This window comes from Cibotium barometz, chromosome 43 (genome assembly GCF_041138505.1).
Source record: "Cibotium barometz isolate CiBa-2024 chromosome 43, ASM4113850v1, whole genome shotgun sequence".
Taxonomy (NCBI): domain Eukaryota; kingdom Viridiplantae; phylum Streptophyta; class Polypodiopsida; order Cyatheales; family Cibotiaceae; genus Cibotium; species Cibotium barometz.
In genome coordinates, this window is record NC_141088.1 from 29,586,874 (window position 1) to 29,603,527 (window position 16,654).

The 16,654-nt window shown below is 45.2% G+C and overlaps 1 protein-coding gene across 4 annotated transcripts in view; it reads right to left on the minus strand.

The window, feature by feature from the left end:
- LOC147613790 (DNA topoisomerase 1 beta-like) overlaps positions 1-15,982 on the minus strand; it is a 70,276-nt gene extending 54,294 nt beyond the window's left edge. Inside the window, exons 1-5 of one of the 4 annotated variants that reach the window (XR_015263271.1) lie at positions 15,708-15,982; positions 13,726-15,603; positions 13,333-13,527; positions 13,159-13,239; positions 12,976-13,035 (exon numbers count right to left, since the gene is read on the minus strand). Coding sequence is in view for 3 of the 4 variants with exons in the window: in XM_086781779.1 (XP_086637905.1) it covers positions 12,976-13,035; positions 13,159-13,239; positions 13,333-13,527; positions 13,726-15,369 (1,980 nt within the window). In the remaining variant the exon portion in view is untranslated. Of the gene's footprint in view, positions 1-12,975; positions 13,036-13,158; positions 13,240-13,332; positions 13,528-13,725; positions 15,604-15,688 lie in introns of all 4 variants that reach the window. The other 3 variants (XM_086781779.1, XM_086781781.1, XM_086781780.1) reach the window with 3 other exon arrangements.
- Between the last annotated feature and the right edge of the window lie 672 nt (positions 15,983-16,654).

Below are 16,654 nucleotides of genomic sequence, written 5' to 3' on the forward strand. Positions count from 1 at the left end.
TAATCTGCCACAAGCTGCCCTCGACATGATCTGTTGCAGCAGCCCGCTATGGTGTCGCCCTTCTCTATACTGCTGAAACAGGCCGCTCTCCTGTTCTACAACGAGTCTTCTGCTGCTGCTGAATCTGCTCGACATCTCCAGCTCCTATTCGACACGACTCTACTGCCCTGATGTCGCCCATATTTTCTGCAGTCGACAGTCCCTGATCCCGCCATGGAGCTACTTCTTTGCTTCGAAATAATTCTGGTGCTGCCTTGCCTCAACGTGATGCTCATATGCCCCGTTATTTTTCTGCCCCGCTTCTGTTCAGCAAGCAGGCCGACCTGCTCTCTTTCCCTGGGGTCATCTCCATTTTCCTCATTATGCTACAGCAGCAGGCCGCTTCTGTCGACACCTTGCTTGCTGCTGGTGCTGCAACAACAACTCGTTTTTATTCTCTCAAGGCTGCGCACCTCTTGTTTTTCAGTATGGGCAACCCCCATTCTCTGTTCAAGACATATTCTCTACTGGCTGCTCCACTCCTATATCAAAACGAGGTATTAGTTGGTGCTCTTTTGCTTCTGACAGGCCCGTATGCCTCTCTCTCTGCAGCAACATTTCCTCTAAGAAATCTCTGTTTGCAGCTGCCTTTCTCTCGGGTTACCCCCTGGATAGCGTGTCTGTGACATGGGCTTGACAGGGTGGAAGACCTGAGGTAAAAACTAAAATGGATTATCCTTTGTATGCTGCAATATTCTCAGTTCTATTTTATTCTTAAAAATTAATTTTCAGAACTGAATTTTATCTTGTAAGAGAACAGACACTGCCCATCAAAATAGGGGTAAGACCTTCTCATTTCTGATGCTGTCTCTCATTTATTTATCTTTGGCATCTCTTCTTGGGTACTCTGCCCTTGCTCTCTGCATAAAAAGATTTTTTTTTCTCTCTCCTACTTTGGTCACCACATGATGTAGGCCAAAGAGGACCCTGTTCTGGACTTACCTTCCCATCTCTCTCATATTTGTCTATGCTTTCATGCTATCTACCACCATTGATCACCAATGATGTAGATCATGGGGTAATGTCATGTCTACATGGACTTATCTTTGTCCCTATCCAAGAGGCACCCCTGCATTACTCACTCTAGCAGGAGGATTGCCCTTGAGGAGGGATTATCAATCAAGGTCCATCTCTCTGTCTATCTACAATCAGTCAGTCTCTCTGTCTATGTGTCTATCTTGTGTGATCTTACAGTCACATGTCTCTGACACTCTGTCTATCAGTCTATATGCCTATCTTTTGTGGATTAGTTACCCACATGTCTTTGGCATTTTGTCTATGTCCCCATTTATCTTCTATTTGTCAGTCTCTCTCATGTCTATCTGAAAGTCTCTCTCTCTGTGGGACCACTCTACTGGCTGATTGTCTCTCTCTCTGTCTGTCTATGATCCACTCTTGTCCCTACCCTTGTGGACCCATATGAGGATATCACTTGAGGAGGGGTGTCTCAGGATCTTTTGTCTCTCATGTCTTGTCTCTCAATCTATCAGTCTTTATGTCTGTCTTCTAGTCTTGTCCATCTTGTCTTCTAGCTTGTCTCTCAATCCTTGTCTAGTCTCTCTGTCTTGGTCTTATCTTTTGTCATGTCATAGTCTTGTCTTTTTGTCTTCCTCCTAGTGTCCACTTAAGGAGGGTGTTGGAAATAAGTGCTCACTAGGAGTACTTTTAGTCTTGGTCATCTCAGTGTATGCCACGTGGCACTCAGGGATTTATCCCATATGCACTCATGCTCAGCTCTTGTACTTTCCCCCTATATATTCAAGGGGTCACATCAATGGAATTATCTCAGTTTGCTTCATCCCTCTTGCACTTTTCCCCATGTTCTAGTTTTGTGTGATACCATGCTAGATTTCTAACAAGCAAAGTGTATTGGTTGAAGAAACTCATAGGTCTTCAGATGAAGGAAGGGGCGTCTATGACAGCCCATCTAAATGAGTTTAATGGTATTGTCAGCCAGGTCATTAATCAAAAGTTGGCAATGGACGATGAGTTCAAAGCCACCTTTCTCTTATGCACTTTGCCAGAGAGTTGGGACACATTCAGGACAGCCACTAGCAATTCGAATGCTATGCTGTCATATGCAGATGTTGAGGGTGCTCTTCTTCAAGAAGAGATGAACAGGAAAAACAACTCTGTTGGAAAGTCCAATGCAATGAATGCACGTGGGAGATCCCAGCAAAGGGGTAAAAGCCAAGAGCGGGGAAGGAGCAAGTCTCGCTCCAAAAAGGACTTGGAATGCCATTATTGTGGCAAGAAAGGACACATCAAAAAGCAATGCTACAAATGGAAGAATGATCAAAAGGAAAAGGGAAAAGGCAAAGACAAAGACAAAGATGAAGCCAAAGATGTAAAGCCAAAGGGCAAAAGTGGAGTCAAGATTGAAGAAGTCAATGTGTCACATGCAGGTGACAGTGAGGATGAGGTCCTATTCACGTCTTCACTGTAGGAGAAATGGGGTAGAGACAAAGCTGAAACTGAAACTGAAATGAAAGCAAGACTAAAAAGGAAACACAAAGCTTAGACATACCTTGAGATGAGTGTAGACAAGACACAAGATTGATACTTTCATTGATGTGACACCCACAATATATAGGTGAGAAGTACAAGATTGAGTAGACTCACTTATGGGATAAATGTAGAGGTACCACATGGCACTAGACTCAAGACACAAAGACTCAACTGAAACTAGACTAGAGAAATAGTACACCTAGTGTGCACTTATTTCCAACACCCTCCTTAATAAGTGGACACTAGGAGGAAGACAAAAAGACAAGACTATGACATGACAAAAGATAAGATCAAGACAGAGAGACTAGACAAGGATTGAGAGACAAGCTAGAAGACAAGATGGACAAGACTAGAAGACAGACATAAAGACTGATAGACTGAGAGACAAGGCATGAGAGACAAGATCCTGAGACACCCCTCCTCAAGTGATATCCTCATATGGGTCCACAAGGGTAGGGCAAGAGTGGATCATAGACAGACAGAGAGAGAGACAATCAGCCAGTAGAGTGGTCCCACAAAGAGAGAGAATGTCAGATAGACATGAGAGAGTCTGACAGATAGAAGATAAATGGGGACATAGACAGAAAATGCCAAGAGAATGTGGGTAGCTAATCCACAAAAGAGAGGCATATAGACTGATAGATAGAGTGTCAAAGACATGTGACTGTAAGATCACACAAGATAGACACATAGACAGAGAGATTGACTGATTGTAGATAGATAGAGAGATGGACCTAGATAGATAATCCCTCCTCAAGGGCAATCCTCCTACTAGAGTGGGTAATGCAGGGGTGCCTCTTGGATAGGGACAAAGATAAGTCCATGTAGACAAATAGACATGATATTACCCCATGATCTACATCATTGGTGATCAATGGTGGTAGATAGCATGAAAACATAGACAATTATGAGAGAGATGGGAAGGTCTTACCAGATTTGGCAGTGTCTAATCCCGTACAAGATAGAGAAGTAAATGAAATTCAGAACCTCTTTTTTTTTTTAAAGAAATAGAGAGTAGACTGAAAATACTTCTTAGATGGAGAGCGCCTTGAGCTGCTGCTGTAGAGGTTGCTGGAGTAGAAGATGGAGACATGGAAGTTGGAGTGGAGGCCGGAGGAGAAGATGATGAGGCACGAGACAAGCGGGCAGTTCCAGCAGATGTAGATGTCGGAGCAGATGCAGCGCAGGCCTTGCTGGAGATGAAGAGGCAGAGGCGTAGAAGGGGGCGCGGTCCAGGGGAAGATGGCGCAGATTTGCAGCAGGCTGGAGCTGAGTCGTGGCGACAGAGATATGGCGGGGAAGCTCAAGTAGAGAGACGGCAGCACCATGATGAACCCCCGCAGCAGCAAGAAGGAGAAGACGGGCAGTTGTTGGCGCAGATCTTGAGTTGCAAGCTGGAGCAGAATCAACAGGCGGAGCAGAGGCAAACAGGGCAGCGATGAGGGTAGGGGCAGCACGGGCTGCACCTAGAGAGATGCCATCGAGAGAAAGAGTCGCCCATCTGAAGGAAAAGATTCGCACCATAATGAAGAGCCTTATGCTGATGGAGTAGATGAAGAACATCGTCAGGAAGAAACAGGAACCCTTCAACTGGAGTATGGCGAGGCAGATCTTGATGAAAACAGGGGCGGTCAGAATTCTGTGGCGGGCAAAAAAAACGCAGCTATGGCTGCAGCAGACTGAGGCAAGGATGAGGGGAGCCAGGATAAACCTGCTCTGATACCATGTAGGAGAAATGGGGTAGAGACAAAGCTGAAACTGAAACTGAAATGAAAGCAAGACTAAAAAGGAAACACAAAGCTTAGACATACCTTGAGATGAGTGTAGACAAGACACAAGATTGATACTTTCATTGATGTGACACCCACAATATATAGGTGAGAAGTACAAGATTGAGTAGACTCACTTATGGGATAAATGTAGAGGTACCACATGGCACTAGACTCAAGACACAAAGACTCAACTGAAACTAGACTAGAGAAATAGTACACCTAGTGTGCACTTATTTCCAACATTCACTTGATGCCCATTCACTTCTTACAGGAGATGGTCATGGTATGCACTCATGGATCATTGATTCAGGTGCCTCCTTTCATGTCACAGGTTGCAGAGACTTGTTTGTCAGGTATACTGCTGGCAATGAAGGAGTAGTTTATTTGGGTGACAACCATGCATGCAAGATTCTTGGCAGAGGTGATGTGAGGCTTGTGTTTTCAGATGGCTCACAGCTTATGCTCCATGATGTCAGGCATGTGCCTGAGATCAAGAAGAACCTGCTTTCTACTGGACAGCTTGATGATGCTGATTATGTTACCACATTTGGTCGTGGAAAGTGGAAGATTAGTAAGGGCTCACTGGTTGTTGCCAAAGGCTCTAAGGTGGACACTCTTTATTTCATGCATGCTGGTGTTTGTCACCATGCTAATGTAAATGCAACCGAGCTGCCGGAAATCTCTATGTGGCATAGCCGGTTGGGACGTATGAGTGTCAAAGGAATGGAGCAATTGTCTCGTTTTGGTTACTTGCCTTCTCTAAAGTTTTCAAGTTTTCAGTTTTGTGAGCATTGTATATATGGTAGGCAACTCTAGTGCCCCCACAAGAAAGCTCTTGGACAGAAAGATGCTCAGTTAGAGCTTGTGCATACAGATGTATGTGAGATGCCTCAGCTTTCTTTGGGAGGGGCAAAATATTTTGTCTTTTATAGATGATGCCACACGCAAGGTGTGGGTCTACCCTCTTCGTTTGAAGAGTGATACATTCTCAGTGTTTCAGAAGTTTGTTGCTCATGTTGAGAATCAAACAGGCAAAACACTGAAGGCTTTGCGTTCCGACAATGGTGGAGAGTATATGTCCAAACAGTTTCAGGACTTTTGTGATGCTAAAGGCATCAAGAGGGAGCTCTCTACTCCTTATGATCCTCCACAAAACGGGACAGCAGAGAGGATGAACAGGACCATTCACATTCAGGAGAAGGTCCGTTCTATGTTGTCACATGCTGCATTACCTCATGGTTTTTGGGCTGAAGCTGTTATGACAGCCGTTCACCTTATAAACAGGTCACCTAACACGAGGCTTGGTGGGAAAGTGCCAGAGAAAGTATGGACAGGGAAGCCTCCGTCATACAAGCACTTGAGAGTGTTTGGTTGCGTTGCGTACGTGCACATACGCAGGGAAATGCGCACTGAATAGAAAGATTATACGTAGCAATGATGTCATTTTTGATGAAACATGCATGTATAAGGAGCCTGCAAGGCAACAGGAGCCTAGCAGAGTCATCTTTGATGATGATGGACATCATGGACAACAACCAAGGGCTGTAAATCAGCCATTACAGCAGCAAAACCAGCCCTTAAATGGTGCTGAAAATGGTCCAAATGGACAACCAGAGATGGCAGAAGATATCCCTATGGATATACCACAGTTAGAGGAGATACCGGGCATGATTTTTCAACCATATGGCATGGAACAGGAGCCACCAATGGGTGATATGCAGGCTGGACAGCAACCTGCAAATGATGGTCATTGGGTACGGAGGTCCACAAGACCCTCCAGAGCCCCTGACAGGTTTGTTCCAGGGGTTGACTACTTGATGCTCACTGACTGTGGGGAGCCCTCATGTTATAAGGAGGCTTTACAGAGGGCAGACAAGGCTCTTTGGGAGCGAGCCATGAAGTCAGAGATGGATTCTCTGCACAAAAATGGAACATGGAAGTTGGTGCATTTGCCTGCAGGCAAGAAGGTTTTGCCATGCAAGTGGGTTTACAGGCTCAAAGTTGCACCTGATGCAAAGCCAAGATACAAAGCCAGGTTAGTGGCTAAGGGCTTCAAGCAAGAATATGGTGTGGACTTTGATGAGATCTTCTCTCCAGTGGTCAAAATGACCACACTTAGAGCTGTATTAGCTTTGGTTGCTCATGATGATCTGGATTTGATTCAGATGGATGTGAAGACTGCTTTTCTTCACGGTGATCTCCATGAGGAGATATATATGCAACAGCCAGAGGGTTATGCAGTAAATGGAAAGGAGAAGCTTGTATGCAAGCTGAAAAAGAGTCTTTATGGGCTCAAACAGGCACCAAGGGAATGGTATCATAAATTTGATACATTCATGAAATCCCAGAAATTCAGGAGAAGTGACATAGATCACTGCTTATACACCAAGAAAGCTTTGGATGGCAGTCTATTGATCCTCATCTTGTATGTTGATGATATGTTGATTGCCGGGAAATCTCGTAAAGAGATGGATGCCTTGAAGAAGAGGCTGCATCAAACCTTTCATATGAAGGATTTGGGTGATGCAAATCACATTTTGGGTATGCGGATACTTCGGGACAGAAATCAGCATGTGTTGTATTTGTCTCAGAAGGAATACATTGGCAAAGTTTTGCAGAGGTTCAATATGGATGGGGGGAAGAAGACTAGTACTCCTTTGCCTCCATATGTCAAACTCAGTGCTATGGACAGCCCACAGTCAGATAGTGGTAGGGCTGATATGGCCAAGATTTCGTATGCTTCAGCTTGTGGCAGTCTCATGTATGCCATGGTTGCTACTAGGCTGGACATTGCATTTGCAGTGGGAGTGGTTTCTAGATACATGGCCAACCCTAGCAAGAAGCATTGGGAAGCAGTGAAAGGTGTCATGAGATACCTGAAGGGCACACAGGATATGTGCATTTGATTTGGCAAACAGGATGCATTAGTGCATGGTTACACGGATTCGGATTATGCCGGTCATCCAGATAACCGGAAGTCTACTACCGGTTATGTGTTTACATTCACAGGAGGTGCTGTGTCATGGATATCCAGGATGCAGAAGTGCACTGCCTTATCTACTACAGAGGCCGAGTATATTGCAGCCACAGAGGCTTGCAAGGAGGCATTATGGCTATCTCGGTTAGTGGTTGATTTGGGATATACAGGGGATATTCCATTGTTGCATTGTGACAGTCAGAGTGCCATCCAGTTGGCAAAGAACCCTGTCTTTCATGCAAAGACGAAGCATGTGGATGTGAAGTATCACTTCATCAGAGAGGTGATAGAGAACAAGCAAATTCAGCTTGTTAAGATTCATACAGATGACAACCCGGCTGATCTGTTGACAAAGAGTTTGCCTCCAGAGCGGTTTGCTCATTGCAGACACTTGATGGGCATTGGATGAGGCCAGTTTCAGCCTTGATATGGCCTTGTATATTATCATGTACATGCTGATTTTTCTTTTCCTTCATTTAAGGACACTTTGCCTTTAAGTGGGAGGTTGCTGGGGTAAAGGCGTTATGCCCACCCTTATAGTGTGTACAAGCCCATAAGTTATAGTACATAGTACACTTAGTACTTTTAATGTACTAAGTGCACTATGTGTACTAGTGCAATATACATGTGTGATAGGGGAGACACACTCATATCATGAGTTGACTTATCCCCACAACTCTCTCTCTCTCTCCCTTCTTCTCTCTGTGTGTATGTCTCCCACATGAAAACCTAACCCTAATTTCTATCTCCCATTCATCTGGGACTTTGAGTCGAGCTTCCCTCTCTGCTTCTTTGGAATGTGAACATAGGCATCACTCCCAAAAACACGAAAATAGGAGACATCTGGTTTCCTGCCAAAATAAGCCTCATATGGAGTCATCTTAGATACTGAAGTCGTCAGAGATCGGTTGAGGGTATGGACAATCGAACCGTAGCCACAGCCTCTCCCCAAAGCGGACGAGGAAGATCACGATGCTCCAACATCGTCCTTGCCATCTCCACCACAGTCCGGTTCTTACGCTTAACTACTCCATTCTCTAAAGACGACCCTGTATTGGCCAGCTCTCGCTTGATGCCATGTTCTGCACAAAACCACACAAAAGCATTAAACTCCCCTCCTTTGTCAGCCCAAATAGTCTGCACCTGCAATCCACTCCTTTTTCACACTCCTTGAACCGAGCAAAGGCTTGGTCCTTCTAGGAAAGAAAATAAATCCATGTGAACCTGCTACAATCATCCACAAGCAGCATCAAATTCAAGGAACCTCCCAAAGATGGGGTTTGCATAGGTCCACACAAGTCAGTGTGTACCAACTCCAAAGGTTTCGAAGCCCGCTTAGTAGCTTGCTTCGGAAAAGACTCCCTGTGCTGCTTACCACGAATGCAAGAACTACAGTGTCCCTGCCTACCGCCAATCATCCACAAGCAGCATGAAATACAAGGAACCCCCCAAAGATGGGGTCTGCATAGGTCCACACAAGTTAGTGTGTACCAACTCCAAATGTTTCGAAGCCCGCCTAGTAGCCTGCTTCGGAAAAGACTCCCTGTGTTACTTACCACGAATGCAAGAACTACAGTGTCCATGCCTGCTGCCAACATCTGGCAAGCCATTCACCATCTAGTCCCGAAAAGCCTGCTGCAGCGCATCCACATTCAAGTGGACAAAACGGAGATGCCACATATCACCGAGCTAAGTACCTGTCAAAGAAGAGAGTGCTCAGAGTTTGCAAATCCCATTCTCCACTCCACCTTCCCAAACAACCTGGCCAATTGTTTTGTCCCGAAAAGCAACAAAATGCTCATCAAACTCCACCCGCATGCTAGTCTTGCAAACCTCATGCATTGACAAAAGATGAAAACCAAGGTTGGGACATAAAGAACCCAAGAGGAATGCTTCCTCCCTCTGCCATCGGGAATAATCTCCAACCTGCCCTCGCTATGAATCGGGATAGTGGATTTGTCACCAATAAAGATGTGACCTGTCTTCCGTCTCAAAGATCCTGTAATAACTCTCACGAAGGAGTCATATGCCTGGAATCACCACTATCAAGAATCCACTCCCGAGTATCCCTAGTGGTGAGACCAACTACCTCCCTGCTCGAAGAAGATGAAGCTCCGATGTCCATAATCTCCAAGTGCACAAAAGCTGGAGTCTTTGCAACCTACGGCTGAGGAATCAACACCTTTCTCAATACTCCGCTGAGGACACTTCCTCCACTAGTGACCCTTCTGGCCACAATGGTTACAAGTCCGCTCGGCCTTCAAAGCATCACGCTCTGAGTAGAGCTTCTTCTCAGAAGACTTCGCCGGTGAAGACTTCCCTTTGCCCTTCTTGTTGTTGCGGCCTTTCGACTGCTAGCCAATCAAGGCCTCAGAACCTCCACCCTATGAAGGGTTCGTAAACCGCTCTTCCTGATCCAAAACCATCGGCACAAGCTCCTCCCATGTGATGGTGGTGAGCCTCCCACCAGTGATCAAAGAAGAATAGAAAGCTAAGTATTGAGGGGTAAGATGAGACAGCAAAGTGATGGCCATATCCTCTGAAGATATCTCCTTCCTAGCCTAAAGAACCTCTTGCTGAAGACTGGAGTTTGTTGATGTGCTCTCACATCGTCGAAGACTTTGCAGGATTCATCACTCGCATCTGCACTTCCAAGGAAATCCTCTTCATGGGTGATACCCTGTTATACAAAGAAGCCAAGTGCTGCCAAATCCCTCAGGCCAGCGTCATGTGTTTAATATGATTGATCACTTGGGGTGTGCAATTAAGGAAGATAAAAGAACGCACATGGGCATTGGCACGATCCCACAACTGTGCTTGAGCCTCCTACTCTTTCCTAGTAGAAAGTGAAAGCTCCTCCAACTCTGGCCGTGGAACTCCAACCACAATGAAATTAGCCAAATCATAAGATTCTAAGATAGACACCATCATTACCTTCCAGATGTCATAGTTTGTCCCATCCAACTGTTGGTCCACCGGGAATGTCAGGAGGGTGGGGCATGCTTCTCAGCCATCTCGAGCAAATATGCCATCTCGAGGGTTCACAAGGTCTTGTGAAGGGAGGGTGGGTGCGTGGGAAAAAAATGAAGAAGAGGTTGCTACTGCTATGCAAGGTGGCTGTCCAGCAATGATGGCCGCCTTCTACCTGCTTCTCCACGTCCCGAACAGCCCAGAAATTCTCCAATCAGCACCAGAAAACAGCAAACCCTCAAGCTCTCACAGTCTCCAAGCTTCAAGCCACCTGGGGCTCTATTACCATGTCAGAATGCACAGCGGAAATGAGACAAACTGCTGAGAGAGAAAAGAACGCAGAACTGTAGGAGAGGGAGAAGCCGTATAAACTCGACTATATACACAAGATCCAGTACAAAATGGTGTGGGGGGCAATACCACCCTGGGCTGCTGGTCGGCCATTGCAAACAGGCCGACAGCAGCACACGACTGAGAAAACATCAGTCGGACAGCAAAAATCCAGTCAGCCAGCACCTGGATCATGTAGGTCAGCAGAACATCAGTTGGCCAGAGACAGATCAGGTCGGCCAGAATAAAACAGTCCCCCACGACCAGACAAAACAGGGAAAATGAGGAAAAATGGAGAATACTCCTAACCGGGCGGGCACACCCACAACAGAGGCCCTCACTCCCTACTGAGCAATATGGTACAGACAAGAGATGACTGCTAACAGGAACTAGGGTTTACTTGATAGTTGCGTAGTCTATTTGAGACAGTCATGCTTACCTAGATAGTGTACTCTAAGCCTATTTATAGGCAGCCTCACTCATTTGTAACAAGCACACACATACAGTCATTGCACTCGTCTACTGGCTATTCCGTGCCGTTGTAACCTCTTGCTTAATACATTGCTGACATTGTTCGCCATCTCTCTCTCTACCTTGTCATCTTGTTCATGCCTCCGCTTCCCAACTCTGACATGGTATCAGAGCGCTAGGTGCTCCAGGCGAGTTTTTAGGCGATCTCTTCATTTATATTTTGCTGATGTGTGGTGGGCTGAAGCAGGCGACCCTGTTGTTGCACTTTTGACAAGGAAGGTTGCTGACCAGAGCATCTTGCATCCGCATTCTGTGGGCTCCAGTGGATGCTGTTTGGTGGCTGGTCGGAAGAGCACCATCTGTGTTTTCAGGCCATACATCAGTGTTTTCAGCGGCAGAAGAAGGTGCAGAGTCGCCGTTATGCTTGTGGCAAGCAAGGTCACTTGGCGAAAGACTGCAAATCCAGGATAAGGTCAAGGTCAAGGGCAAGAGGGTGATGATTCTTCGAGCGACACTCCAAGTTCTCTAAAGGGTCTTCCAGCCGCGGAAGACCAGCAGGGATTACTCTTATAGTTATAAGGACAGAGTCCCCTCACGTGCTTTCAGCCAGAGAAAGGCCCGCTTCTTCCTATAATAGGAGTTAGGGTGATGTGGGAGGGAGAGGGGGTTTCTTGGAAACCTCATTTTTTTGGTGCATGGTGACCCATGAGATGGAGTTGCAGTGCACACATCTGGCTGGAACAAGTTGACTTTGTGTAGCAGCTATGGACTTGGTGTGTTCTGAAGTTCATTGGTTGTGGTTGGTTAACCGGGATTTTGGACATGAAGGTGTTCACAGTTCATTGTCGAGGGAGTATGGACGGAGAGGAGTCTGCAGTTCATCGTTCATGCTTGGGGTTCTCTACACAGTTGCGTAGAAACTAGGAGCCAGTAGTTTCCTTCAGTGCTTGTGATGGCATTGTTATTTGAGGAGACAGGTTGGCAGGTGCATCTTCCGCGGTGTATTCAGTATCCGGCCGGTACTGAGGTGTCCATGGTTGCATCTTCTCCGACAAGTTGTTTTCTTCAAGCAATAATGCACACACTGAGCTGCAGAGGGGGTGTTAGAATAGTGCATCTCATAGGATTCGAGAGCTAAGGTTTACTTGATATTTGGGTAGTCTGTTTGAGATAGTCGTGCTCATCTAGATAATCGTACTCTAAGCCTATTTATAGGCAGCCTCTCTCATTTGTAACACACACACATAGTCATTGCACTCGTCTACTGGCTATTCCATGCCGATGTAACCTCTTGCTTAATACATTGTTGACATTGTTCGCCCTCTCTCTCTACCTTGTCATCTTGTTCATGCTTCCACTTCCCAACTCTGACAATATATGGGCACAATTGCCCTAATATGTGGGGCACAGCACATGGAGTGGGTTAGACAGAAGCAGCCATACAGCCACTTGCATTCTGGGGGGGTTTGTACTAGCACCACTAAAGGAAACCATGCAAATTTTTAGCACAGTGATTTTATGCATTGACAGAGCTTTGGAGCAAAAAGTAAGCCGGCCCATGGCAGGCAATTTAAGCTACCTAGGGGCCCCCACACCTATAAATGAAGTTGATAACAATACGAGAAGGAGATTGGCTGCACTAAAGAACCCACACATGCACACTTATCATGCAACTTCAGGGCTTCAACGTTAGCATCTACAGATTTTGTAGTTACTCGGGTTTTCTTTTACAGCTGGTGCCAGCAGTTATCGATTCAGTGATTCTACAAAATAATTAGAGGAATGTTAGGTGCAGAACAAGATGTTGGGTGGGTAAATGCCCAACAAGAATTCACAACAGCAGTCAGCATCAAGAAAAAAACAATAAGTGAAAGTAATTTTCACCAAGACTCTGTGACATTATCAGACCTTCGGATGTTCTCCACGACCCCGGAACAAACCAGGGGGCTCCACCCGAAAATTTCCAACCTGATGTACAACAGCAGCAGAAGGACAGCCTGTATTTAGCAAGAACTTCTAGAGGTCCTTTCAAAAAGTAAAACACACAGGCAACTACAATTTCTGTCTACCAGATCTTAACTGAAATCAAACCTTTTCTTTTACACCATCCACAAGAGCCCACATGTATTTTTCCTCCTGCTTTAGCTTCTCCTCTTTAGCTACTTTCTTCTCCTGTCATCATCATGTTTGCGATGACATGAATCCAAAGCTTTGCCTACTCTATTTTGAAAGAAGCTTGATGCTAAGAAACCAACCTGGCTTTACCTGAGTAGACATCTGCTTCTTTTTCTCCTTTTCTGCCAGACTCCACTCATAGATGGGGGTGAAGTCACAGCCCTCCAGCCCTTGTATCACATGATTTGGCCCCAATAGTTTCTTCCAATCATTCCAAAAATTTGCCACAAATTTAGGCTTTGTTGCATAGTCAGTATCAGTCATCACTGCAAACATCATTGCAACCTACACCCCAAACCAGAGGTTGATGATTCCTTATACTTCAGTAGGTAAGCCCACATCAGATTGAAAAGTATGCCATAAACACACATAAATGTCAGTCAATATGATGCATATAAAGACAGGTAGGTGGAATTTAAGGGCATGGAAAACCCTATGCAGTGCATTGACTAGCTTCAAAGACGTTCAGAGGAAAAAACCAACCTCTTCTTGTTCTGGAGTAAGATCCACAGGTTTCCCATCAAAGAGCATCCTGATACCGTGAGGCTTGTATGGAGGAGGGAATATGACACCACTGTGCTCAAGGGTTGTCCACTTTTGCCCTCCACCTGCACTCAGGACATTCTTCTCTTTCTTTGTGCCTGCACTTGCTCTCGAGCTGGCTGCAGGCCTCTTTGCAGCAGTAAATTTCTTTACCTTGGTCACTGAAACATTAAAATCCTCATCATCATTATCATCAGTGTCCTCCTCCTCCTCCTCTTCATCTGAGTCCATCTTCTCCACTGACTTTGATAAAGTGATGCTATTTTTTCTTCTTGGCTTACCTGCAACCCCAGCTCTCACATCTAAGCCTTTCTTTCTCTTAGTGCATAGCATTTTGCCCAGCGGAATATCATCATTTTCATCTTCTTCATCATCATCATCATCATTCTCTTCCTCTTTAGCTGACTGTTTGAGCTTCTTTGCAGCAAGACCACCTGATATTCTGGGACTATCTGAAACCCCAGTTCTCCCATCTGAATGATTCTTTCTCTTGGTGCCTAAATGTTTGCTTAGGGGAATATCATAATCATCATCATCATTACTGTCATCTTCATCCTTTTTCACTGATGGTTTGAGCCCTTTTGTGGCAAAATCTTTTTTTCTCTTGATATGTAACATCTTGCCCAGAGGAAGATCATCGTCGTCGTCGTCTTCTTCGGCTGCATCCATACGTACTGCTAACTTTGATGGTGTGACAGACTGTTTGAGCTCCTTTATAACAGAGTGACATGAAAATCTAGGATCATCTAAAACACCCGCTCTCTCATCCGAGTGTTTCTTTGTTTTAGCATCCAACTGTTTCCCCACAGCAATGTTATAATCATCATCATCAGTGTCGTCGTCGTCGTCATCAACATCAACATCACCACCACCATCATCATCATCACCATCTTCTTCTTCTTCTTCTTCGTCCTCAGCTGCCTCTATACTCTCTGATGATGTGACAGGCAGTTGGCACTTTTTTGCAACAGAATGACCTGAAACCCTAGCTGTCTCAACTGAATGTTTCTTTCTCTTGGTATCTAACTTTGTGCCCAGGGGGATATCATGATCGTCGTTGTCGTCACCACCATCATCATCATCACTACCACCACCACCATCAGAACCATGATCGGTTTCTTCTTCTTCTTCTTCCTCCTTGGCTGCACATATACTCACCGATGAGTTTGATGATGTGTCAGGAGATGGTTTGAGCTTTTTTGCAACAATATTACCCAAAACCCTAGCTCTATCATCTGAACATTTCTTTCTCTTGATGTATACTTTCAATGTGGCTGACTCTTGCGCATCAACTGTTGCTGTCAGGCCATTCAGATGCTGTTTCACAGAATTAGGGTTTACATCTACCGCAGCAACATTCCTGCCAGTTTCCTTCTCAGAGCGCTTGATGGCAAGCGCAAATGCCAGGGGCTTATCATCATGATCAGAATCCTTCAAATTCTCATCAGAACTTTCCTGAGAATCATTCCTGGAGTTCGTTGGCAGTTCCCCGTTTCTTGCAGAACACTTCGCTTGAACTGGACCTTTGGAAATTTTGAACTGAAAAAGCAGCGGCTTATCATCGTCTGAGTCGTCACCCACCATCGGTTAGGGTTTAGAGCAGACGGTCAGGCAGGGCCGCAGTGTTGGAGGCGAATTATCTTCTCAAGTCACTCGGCTTGGCAGAGTTTACAGACTTTTCTAGGGTTTGCAAGGGGTTCCTGGGTTTTGCAAGGGGTTTGAAGAATTCTGCTTGGGTTTGGCCTGTCAGCAGCTATGGCAGAGAAGGCTTGATCGGGAACCGAATTCTTCACCCGAAATTGAGCAAAACGCAAAATCCTGCACAAAAAATGATGAAATTAGATGATGCTGATGATGGCTGTGGTGGTGGTGGTGGTGGGAAACAAAATGTGCAGTTGATTACGGGCTTAGCACATAATTACAACAAATTCGCAGTAGCCCTCGCACTGAGAGAGTTGATTTGTCGCGGGAAATTCGAATTGTGGTGAAGAGTAGAAGCTCAACAAGAAAGCATCGGAGCGTAATCAGTCATACTGCCTATGTATATCATGCGTGCGTACGAATGTAAGCGCAGTATGTGTTGGATGTACATGTACAATGTGTTGGATGTACATGTGCATGTACATGTAGGTATTACATGAGGGTCTTTACAAAACCCAGTACGCTCCTAGACTTACCACTTGCAGTTTCCAGAAGGAAGTAGGAAAAAGTTCCATGAGTGCATAATTCGCACAGAAAGCCATGGTAAACTCAGAAGAAGTCGATTGTAAGAACTGCAAAAACCACTGACTAAAGAAAGCAATATAGAAATAGAAAGAGTTAAGAATTATAAAAAAACAAAGACAGGATAGAAGAGACCTGACTCTACAGATGAAGAGGCCTACTTGTCCCAAGTGGAAGGCATAGAAAACAGAGAATGAGCGAGAACATGTAGAAGGGGCCAATGAGACACAGACCTAGGTGGACTCAAAGGGCATGCGAAACACCCAATTCCAGGATAGGAAGGGCAAAAGCTAGTAGAGATAAAGAATTTGACTCCAAGAGAGGCAGATTGGTCAAGGAAGAGTCTAGGGTCACGGTTAAAGTGAAGTTGGATATGCCATACTATGTAGGAGAGAAAAAGGTGAATCCAAAAATCCACATTCAAGCTTGAAAGAAGTGGGCCAAGATATTATGAGTATTTGCCCGTAAAAACTATCAACTTACAAACAAATGAAGGCCTTTGTGTAGAGATTCATATCTACCAGAAGTGATGAAAACCTTTTGTAGCAGTGTTAACCCCATTTTGGGTTAACGAGATGCTCTTCACCACACATGAGAGTAATAATAAGTGTCATGAATAGGCACTCTAAAAGTTATAATCTTTATA